At 42.3% G+C, this 10,273-nt stretch overlaps 1 protein-coding gene across 1 annotated transcript; it reads right to left on the minus strand.

Annotated features, from left to right (window-relative positions):
* Positions 1 to 3,082: 3,082 nt before the first annotated feature.
* LOC140182298 (uncharacterized) lies at positions 3,083 to 10,012 on the minus strand. Its single transcript, XM_072228457.1, has 10 exons — positions 9,904 to 10,012; positions 6,759 to 7,012; positions 6,257 to 6,680; positions 6,024 to 6,133; positions 5,531 to 5,969; positions 5,374 to 5,429; positions 5,009 to 5,078; positions 4,775 to 4,915; positions 4,265 to 4,269; positions 3,083 to 3,778 (listed from the first exon to the last, which is right to left on the minus strand). Exons 1-10 carry the CDS (start codon positions 10,010 to 10,012, stop codon positions 3,083 to 3,085), a joined length of 2,304 nt encoding a protein of 767 aa, XP_072084558.1.
* Between the last annotated feature and the right edge of the window lie 261 nt (positions 10,013 to 10,273).

Genomic DNA, 10,273 nt, shown 5'->3' on the forward strand with positions numbered 1-10,273 from the left:
AATGTATGCATTCCCCCACTTCATAACCTCTGATTTGTGCCTTCTGGACTTGGAATTGGATCAAAAAGGGCTTCAGAAATCGCTAGGATAATTTTCTGTAATTTCTGGTGCGTGGCCTCTGTCACGCGTCCGCGTGGGTCTCGCGGTCGCGTCATCTGGAGTTTTCCTTATCACGCGGTCGCTTCAGTCATGCGTCCTCATCATATGCGTTTCGCGTCATATGCGGTCGCTTCACTGCCATTTCGCGCTGGCATGCGGCCGTGTCATCCATGCGATCACCTCACTGCCAGTTTCTCCAAAAACTCCGTTTTGTGCTTTCCTTCCATTTTTGTATGTTTCCTTTCCATCCTTTAAGTCATTCCTGCCTTAGAAGTTCTGAAACTACTCAACACACGAATCACGGCATCGAATAGAAATAAAGGATAATTAAAATAATTATTTTTACATGCATCACATAATAAGGAAGGGAAAGTAAAATCATGCAATTTTCTTGAATAAGTGAGTGAAGGATTGAATAAATCACTTAATTTGAGCACAAAATATATCATAAAATATGGGTTTATTAGCCGGCCGTGCCGGTCTATCCTCTCCAAGATCTCAAGTAGCAGCTGGTGGTTGGACGGTGGTGGTGCATAGGGTGTTGATGATGGTGGGACGGAAGATAATGGGGCATCCACAGACGGGTTGTCATTCAGGCTCTTGGGTGGCACTTGTGGCATAAACCACTTCCCATGGGGAACCAGTTCATCGGCTAAGGGAATTTTACACTTGACGTCATCCGCTTCGTGTGGAATGCTAGCCGCAGATGCTAGTTCCGTGACCAAGGCTGGGAAGGGAATGTTACCAATCGTGTGAACGTGGCCCATGGCCCGGCGGAGGAATCAAGGGATGCTAAGTGGCCTCTCAGTCAGAATGCACCATACAAGCACGGACATGTCCCCGGTGATAGAGGACTCATGAGTACTCGGCCAGACGTAGTGAGACATAATTTGTTGCCATAGACGAGCCTCATCTATTAAATCATTAGCTGAAAGCCCCTTTGGGTTAACCTTGCTTTGCTCATAAATCCAAGTGCTTTTGGGCTTAGCAATGGCCTTTAAGACGGGGTCCCAATCAAAAGTATAACCTTTGCGGGCAATTTCTGCTTTGTGGAAGGCATCCAACCCTTCTAGATTTGGTGGGATGCCCAGCACTCGGTGAAGGGCGTCTTCTGAAATAGGGACTTGCTTCTGACGCATATAGATTGAGTCAAGGGTCGGGGATTGGTAATTAGCATAAAATCCATCAACCCGAGACAAGTTAACTTCAATTAAATCTCGGTTCAAGAAGCCCCAACATCTCCTCTTCATTCAATCCTCCACATATTGTCTTAAATGGTCCGGTACAAAGAGGAGGCGTTCACGGTGGAGATTTCGCTCCATAATATTAGCATGCATCCTTTCACAATAGCGGTTGGCAAATCGCGCTGTATCCTTAGCAGGAAGCTTCTTGTCTGACTAATCAATGCAGATATCCACTTTTGATTTCTTAGAAGGCTGCCGGTTTGTGGGTGACTTTGGTGCTTGCCTTTTTGAAACCGTTTTCTTAGAAGATTTCTCCTTTCCTTTCGCAGTTGTCATACTGAAAATGAGGGAAAAGGAGAATTGTAAAGAAACCAGTCAGGATAATGAAGAATGCATTAATAAGATAAGTGTAGTGAAAAAGTAGTAAAGAATGCAGAAATAAAAGCAAAATTAAAGTAAGAAATCATTGAAACTCTTTCACAAACACGTAGTGTACATTGTATTCTTCAACAAGCAAGTTGACAAAACCAACATATAACACCATGAGAGAAAAAAAATTATATCCAATAAAGCAAGTAGCACCAATCAATCCAATGAATTTATAAAAGGAATAATGATCCAACACCAATTTCAAACATACAATAAATTGAAAACAAAAGAACTAAAACTAAGCAAGAAATAAGAAAATAAAGTGTAGCAAAAAGAAAATAAAGTGATGAGATGTAACAAAATTAAAGAAAAATAGAGAATATAATGAGGGAAGAATGAAACCTTGAAAGCAAAAAAAAATAGTGGTAAATGGGAGTAAGAAAGAAAGAATAGGGGTAAGAAAGAAGAATAGTAAGAGAGAGAGAGAGAGAGAGAGAGAGAGAGAGAGAGAGAGAGAGAGAGAGAGAGAGAGAGAGAGAGAGAGAGAGAACGATGGCTGCCGATGGAGGTCCGCCGGAAAAGAAGGGAAGAATAGTGAGAAAGGAAGAAGAAGGAACAAAGAAGGAAGGAGGGAAGAAAAGAAAAGAAGCAAAAGAAAAAAGGGCGGGGAGGGGGGGAGAAACGGCGCAGACTAGGTCTGCGTGTTGGAGTTTTAAAAACGCATAGTGACGCGTAAGCGTCGTCCACCCGTACGCGTGGATCGTGAAAAATGAAGGTGACGCGCATGCATCGGTTACACGTACGCGTGGGGATGAGTTGCGCGTTTCGCACAGTACCCGCATGGGCTCGGCATAACTCTTTGTTCGAGCCATGCAGGGGCACAATGTCAGCCGCAGACAAGCACCATTTCTGGGGACGGGGCGACGCATACGCATCGGCCACGTGTACGCGTGGGCAGCATCGCGCTCCCAGCACCCCGCCAGCATGAGCCTGACACAACTTTCTGTCTAGGTCGTACTGTGGCATGGTCCCAGCACGAATTCAGCACAATTGGAAAATGGACGTTGATGCGTACGGGTGGGTCACGCGTGCGCGTGACTTGTGCCCGTGCCCTTTGCCCCCTGTCTGCACGGCCCCAGCACAACTTTCTGTTTAGCCGTGCGGACGCGTCATTCAAGCATCATTTTTGCATGATGCCTGTCCGCGATCTCACGCGTGCGCGTCAGGCATGCGCACGCGTGGTAGGTTTTTTTTTTAAATTACTCAGAACAAAAGGGAAACATGCTGATTTGAAAATTAACAAAGACACTAATGAAACAAACATAAGCAATTAAATAAAATAGAACTACAAAAAGGAAGATCATACCATGGTGGGTTACCTCCCACCTAGCACTTTTCTTTAACATCATTAAGTTGGACGATCCATAGGCTTAGCCCTCTTCCTTTGCTGGATCGTTTAAGAGGAAGATCTCCAGCTCCTTGTTGTTCTTCACTTTCGCACCATGATACAGCTTCAAACAGTGGGCATTGACTTTGAAGAAGGTAGGGCTTGAGGGGTGACTTAGGTGGACAACTCCATACGGTTCTACCTTCTCTACCACGTAGGGTCCATCCCACTTTGACCTCAGTTTGCCCGACATTAACCGCAACCTTGAGTTGTAGAGAAAGACTTGATCTCCAGCTCTAAACTCTCTTCTCTTAATGTGCTTGTCATGTACCGCCTTCACCTTTTCTTTGTAGAGCCTTGTGTTTTCATATGCTTCTAGTCGAAGGCACTCCAATTCCTCCAGTTGCAATATCCTTTCAATTCTGGCTCCTCCCAATCTTGAATTGTATTCCTTCACAGCCCAGTAAGCTTTGTGTTTCACCTCCACCGGAAGGTGACAAGCCTTTCCGTAGACTAGGCATAATGGACTCATGCCGATGGGTGTCTTGTAAGCTGTCCGATAAGCCCAAAGCGCATCTCCAAGCCTAGAGCTCCAGTCCCTTCTATGAGGTTTAACAATCTTCTCGAGTATGCGCTTGATCTCTCTATTAGACACCTCGGCTTGGCCATTTGTTTGGGATGGTAAGCCGTCGCCACCTTGTGAATGATGCCATGTTTCTTCAGCAAACCTGTCATTCTTCTGTTACAAAAATGAGAGCCTTGATCACTCACGATTGCTTGTGGTGATCCAAAGCGACAAATAATATTATTCCTAACAAAAAAAAAAAAAAAACAACCACGTTAGCATCATCAGTATGGGTAGGAATTGCTTCCACCCATTTAGAAACATAATCAACAGCTAACAGAATGTATAAGAAACCATTCGAGTTTGGAAATGGACCCATGAAGTCAATACCCCAAACATAAAAAATTTTACAAAACAACATGAGTTGTTGGGGCATCTCATCCCTCTTGGATATGTTTCCAAACCTCTGGCATTGGTGGCAAGAGTCACAGAAAATATTAGCATCCTTAAAAAGTGTGGGCCACCAAAATCCGTAGTCCAAAATTTTTCTTGCAGTTCTCTGAGGACCAAAGTGTCCACCACTCTCAGAAGAGTGGCATGCCTCTAAAATAGACTGGATTTTGGATTGTGGGACACATGTTCTAATTATTTGGTCAGTACCACATCTACACAAATATGGGTCATCCCATATGTAATACTTGGACTCGCTCTTGAGCTTGTCCTTTTGATACTTAGAAAAATTTGGAGGAAAGGTACGACTAACCAAATAATTAGCTATGGGTGCATACCAAGGAACCACCTCAGATATTGCTTCCAAGCTATCAAGTGAAAATACATCATTGATAGGAGTGGAGTCACTTTTAATATGTTCTAGGCGACTCAAGTGGTCCGCCACCAAATTTTGGGAACCACTCCTATCTTTGATCTCTAGATCAAACTCTTGCAATAACAATATCCAACGGATTAACCTTGGTTTAGAATCTTTCTTAGCTAGCAAGTATTTCAAAGCCGCATAGTCTGAATATACTACCACTTTGGTTCCAAGTAAATAAGCCCGAAATTTATCCAAAGTAAAAACAATAGCTAAAAGTTCCTTTTTAGTGGTAGTATAATTAGACTGGGTACCATCTAAAGTTTTAGAAGCATAAGCAACAATATACGGATCCTTACCTTCACGCTGAGCCAGTGCCTCTCCTACCGCATAGTTAGATGTGTCGCACATGATCTCGAACGGCCTACTCCTGTCAGGCCCTCTCACAATAGGAGCTTGGGTCAAGGTAATCTTCAGCTTGTCAAATACTTCTATGCAGTCTTAACTCAAGTCAAACTCTACGTCTTTCTGCAGCAGATGGGACAGGGGTAGTGCAACCTTACTGAAATCCTTGATAAAACGCCGGTAAAGACCTGCATGACCAAGAAAAGAACAGACTTTCCTCATAGAGGAGGGGTAAGGTAAATCAGAAATAACATCAACCTTTGCAGGATCAACAGATATACCAGTATTAGAAACAACATGGCCTAGAACAATACCTTGCTTTACCATAAAATGACATTTTTCAAAATTAAGTACAAGATTTGAACTAGCACATCATTCTAATACTCTAGCAAGATTATCCAAACAAAGGTCAAAGGAATCACCATAGACACTAAAGTCATCCATAAATACTTCCATACAATGATCAAAAAGATCCGAGAAGATACTCATCATGCACCTTTGAAACGTAGCCGGTGCATTACATAAACCAAAAGGTGTTTTCTTATATGCATACGTTCCAAAGGGGCATGTAAAAGTTGTTTCCTCCTGATCTTTTGGAGCAATATGGATCTGAAAATAACCAGTATAACCGTCTAGAAAGTAATAGTGTGATTTACCTGACAGGCGATCAAGCATTTGATCGATGAAAGGTAGTGGATAGTGATCCTTGCGAGTGGCCAAGTTCAAGCGCCTGTAGTCAATGCACACTCTCCAGGAATTCTGCACCCTTGTAGTCATGAGTTCCCCATTCTCATTCTTCATTATTATGACTCCGGACTTCTTTGGAATGACTTGTACTGGACTAACCCACTCACTATCTGAGATTGGATAGATAATGTCAGCTTCTAGCAGTCGTGTCACTTCCTTCTTCACAACTTCCAGAATTGTGGGGTTCAACCGCCTTTGAGGTTGATGGATAGGCTTGGCTCCATCCTCTAGAAAAATGCAGTACTCACAGACTTGAGGGCTTATACCTACTATGTCCGCCAAACTCCACCCAATAGCTTTCTTGTTCCTTCTCAGTACATTAAGCAGACGCTCCTCTTGTTGGGAAGTAAGCTCCTTTGCAATAATCACCGGGGGCTTCTGATTGTCTTCAAGATAAGCATACTTGAAGTGAGGTGGAAGGGGCTTCAACTCCATGTTCAGCTTATGGCTTGGCACTTGATCATCTGGGATTACTGGAGGTGGCATAGTATCTTCAGTATACTCAGGGGACTTCCCCACACTTGCATCTTGAACCATGGTCTTCTCATCAACTTTCTCTCGGTGAACTTCAGCCACAGTCTCATCAATAATATCACACTGGAAGATGGAGTGGTCTTCCGGTGAGTACTTCATAGCTTCATCAAGGTTGAAGCTTACTGCTCTTCCATCAATCTCAAAGGAATAGGTACCCGAGAAGGCATCCAATTTAAACCGAGAATTCTTCAAGAACGGCCTTCCAAGAAAGATAGATGATGGTCTTCCTGAGTCATTAGGGGGCATCTCAAGAATGTAAAAATCAATAGGAAAGGTCAACCCCTTAATGCTCACCAAGACGTCTTCCGCAATGCCAACCACTGAGATTATGCTCTTATCTGCCAAAACAAATTGGGCTGCCGACCTTCTCAACAGTGGAAGCATCAAAGCATCATAAACAGATAATGGCATAATACTGGCACATGCACCTAAGTCACACATGCAATCCATAAACTGTACACCACCTATAGTGTATGTAACTATACATGGACCGGGATCACCATATTTCTCCGGTATAGCACCCATCAGAGCAGAAATCAAGCTACCCAAAGGAATAGTTTCTAAATCATGAATCTTCTCCTTATTCATGCATAAATCCGTTAGAAACTTAGCATACTTAGGAACCTGGCGAATAGCATCAAAAAGTGGAATAGTTACCTCAACCTTTTTGAAGATATCCACCATCTTAGGATCTAGCTCCACTTGCTTTTTAGTCCTCCTAGCAAGGTATGGAAAAGGAATGGGAATGGCCTCTCTCAACACATTTTCTTCCTTAGATACTCCATCCCTTGGTTGAGCCACTTCTTCTTCAACTGCCTCTTGTACCTCATCCTCGTCTTCAACATCTTCTATCTCAATAACTTCTTCATCTTGAACGTCTTCTCTTGAGCTTGGCTCCTCGGGACTCCTCTCTTGTAATGTAGTGCCGGATCTCAAAGTGATGGCATTGATTCCACCCTTGGAGTTGGGTAAAGGTTGAGAGGGGAGTGCACTAGAGCTTGAAGGTTGAGTATTGGAGGTAGACGGTGGTTTCATCCAGGATATAAGAGCTTGAAGAGTGGAGGTAAGACCAGTGAGGCTAGAGGTAAGTGAAGTTTGAAGCTCTTTTTATCCTTGAAGAATATAATAGAGTGTTTCATCTTGGTTGGAGGAAGAAGAAGGGTAGGTAATTTGTGGGACTTCTGATGCCAGGGCATTTTGGCCAGTTTCACTGACCTTTTCTTTACTGTTTTTAAGGTAGTTTCATGCATTTTCTTAGGAAATAAGCTAGTCTTGGGTAGATATTCACTTACATCTTGATTCAATCATACATTGTGCACTTTACATGATTTCATGAGAATTTTGCATGAATTATATGATAAATTGGATGATGCATGATCCCATGATTAAGAGCAAGACTTTGATGCACTTTGTTTGATTGATTTCAGGCCAAAAGAAGAAGAGAAGAGCCACGTTAGTGGCTACGTTAGTTACACTAACGTGGGAACTAACGTGGAAGGAAGGAAAGCCACAACGTTAGTGAGAAAAGTTAGTGGCATTAACTTTGAAGAAAGGAAATGGAGCCAACGTTAGTGACACTTAACATTATCACTAACGTTGGACCAAGCACATAAGTGGCCACGTTAGTTGCCACGTTAACTTAGTTAACGTGGCCTCTAACGTTAAGAAGTAAAGGGGAAGCCAACGTTAGTGACATTCAACTTTATCACTAACGTTGGCCAAGTCACAATAAGCCACGTTAACTCCCACGTTAACCTAGTTAACATGGAAGCTAACGTGAAGAAACAAGGTGGTCGACAACATTAGTGACACCAAACATTGTCACTAACATTGGAAGGAACCCACACAAGCCCCAATAAGCCACGTTAACTCCCACGTTAACCTAGTTAACGTGGTAGTTAACGTGGCACCTGACAGCCTGACCATGCCTTCTTCAAACACGCATAACTTGAGCCACAAAGCTCCAAATGAAGTAATTCCAGTGGCATTGGAAAGTAGGATTCCAGATATTTCCAAGCATATATGGCACTATATGGTTGACACTAAATTTGAGGGAGAAAACCTGCCCCGAAAGTGCATTGATGAACATGGTATCAACCTGTATTAAGGCCAACTGACCTCTTCACCTTCCAAGAAGTATAACTCGAGTTGTAGAGCTCCAAATGATGCGCTTCCAAAGGCATTGGAAAGTAGACACCCAGGGATTTCCAACAATATATAATAGTATGGGGTGGACACTAAGTTTGAGCTTCAGAAACTGGCAATAATGAAGCCCTGATCGCTAGCGTTATTGGCACTCAAGTTTTCCATTTACGCTAGCAACTATGCCAGCAACCATGTTCACTTCAAAGGGGGCATAACTTGAGCTACAGAGGTCCAATTGAGGTGATTCCAGTTGCGTTAGAAATCTGACATTCAGAGCTTTCTAACGATATATAATACTCTATAGTGGGCATGAAATTGGAGTACAAACAAGAGGCATCTTTTAAGTCCCAAAAATACCAACTGGGCAGCAAGCGCAACGTTAGCCACAATAACTTTAGGACTAATGCCACACTTGTAACGTTAGTGTGGCTAACTTTAGCACTAACTTTAGCACCTGGACCTCAACTTAACTCACTTCTCTCTCAAGTCCACTTCAAAGCTCAAGCAAGCAAGCCCACAATTGTCAACCAATCAAGACCACAAGAAGCATCTAGAATAGGAATTTTCATTTAATTGTAATTTTCTTTTAATTTCATTTTGTAATTTAGGAGAGCCTATATAAAGGCCTTAGTTTTTACATTCAAGTAAGCTGGACAATCTTGAATTGCGGGGGGGGGGGGGGGGGGATTCTGGAAAGGGGGATTGAAGAGGGGTCTTCGGACTCCCTTCCCTCACACACTTTTCCTTTTCTTTCTTTGTACATTTCATTTATGAATTTTGAAGTTTTATTTCCAGTTTTAATCTTCATCTTTACTTTGCTGCACTTTCTTTCTTTTCTATTTTTGTAGAGCAATGATCAACTAACTCTTTACATTGGGTTAGAGAGCTCTATTGTGATTCAATGGATCAATTGTAGTTCTTATTCTTCTTCTTCTTTCTTTCCTCTTGATTTTACTAGAGAGCTTTCAATCTTCATCCAATTGGATAGTTATCTTGGAAAAGAAACTATTCATACTTGGATCTCTTCTGAACCTTGAAAGTGGAATGAAGAGATCATGCTAGAAATGCTTTCTCATGCTGGACCAAATTGGGTGTGGATGGATATGTGACTATAATCCTTCCAACACTTGATTTGGGAAATGCATGTGGTATAATCAGTGACCATACTTCATCTCTTCTAATGAGCAATTGACCAAGGAATTGGCTATTGATCAAGATTTGAGAGATTGAATTACAAGAAATTGTAATTCAATCACTTAAGATTGCCAAGGAGATCAATGAGTGCATTGATTGAGGAAGAGATGAGAATGAGCATGATCCGGAGGATTGCAATATCTCTTGATCCCAATGTTCATTTTATTTTTAGTTCTTACATTTACTTTTCTTGTCATTTTACTTTTCTGCACTTTATTACTTTCTTTACTTTTCTGTCAATTTACATTTCCTTGTTACTTATCACTCTATTATGATTCGTCTAACTAGGATAATCAATTAACCATTGATTGCTTAATCCGTTAATCTCTGTGGGATTCGACCTCACTCTATTGTGAGTTTTACTTGACGACAATTCGGTACACTTGCCGAAGGGAGATTTGTTGAGAGACAAGTTCTCCGTGCATCAACTTGTGGTTGGTTGAATTGAGGTGCTTGGACTTGCCTTTGGTGAGGTGGTTGGTATCTTTGGCCTTGGCTTTGTTGTTGGTACGGAGGGTTCTGTTGATACCGATTTTATTGGTAGTTATTATTCCACCTTTGATTTCCACCATTGTCTGTGCCTCCTTGGTTGTGGTTATCTCTCCATCCTTGGTTGGGGTTGTCTTGCCAACCTTGATTGTAATTAATTGTAGTTACCGCCTTGCTGATAGTACCCTTGATTCAGACGGTTGTAATAAGCATTGGTGGCCGCCAAGGTGTTGTCCTCTTGGAGTTGTGGACATTCATCAGTGTAGTTCGAGTAGCAAGCGCAGATTCCACATACTCTCTGAGGGATTAACTGTTGACAGTGTTGTTGTGGAGGAGGTGGAGGT

This window comes from Arachis hypogaea, chromosome 19 (assembly GCF_003086295.3).
Source record: "Arachis hypogaea cultivar Tifrunner chromosome 19, arahy.Tifrunner.gnm2.J5K5, whole genome shotgun sequence".
Classification (NCBI taxonomy): Eukaryota; Viridiplantae; Streptophyta; class Magnoliopsida; order Fabales; family Fabaceae; genus Arachis; species Arachis hypogaea.

What these genes read in the sequence shown, in the direction of transcription:
- LOC140182298 (XM_072228457.1), bottom strand. Translation starts at nt 10,012, where the DNA reads ATGGTGGAAATCAAAGGTGGAATAATAACTACCAATAAAATCGGTATC. An exon ending in CAGTAATCCCAGATGATCAA is followed by an intron (nt 5,970 to 6,023) that starts GTGCCAAGCCAT and finishes CCTCACTTCAAG; the next exon opens with TATGCTTATCTTGAAGACAA. An exon ending in TTTACATGCCCCTTTGGAAC is followed by an intron (nt 5,079 to 5,373) that starts GTATGCATATAA and finishes GATCCTGCAAAG; the next exon opens with GTTGATGTTATTTCTGATTT.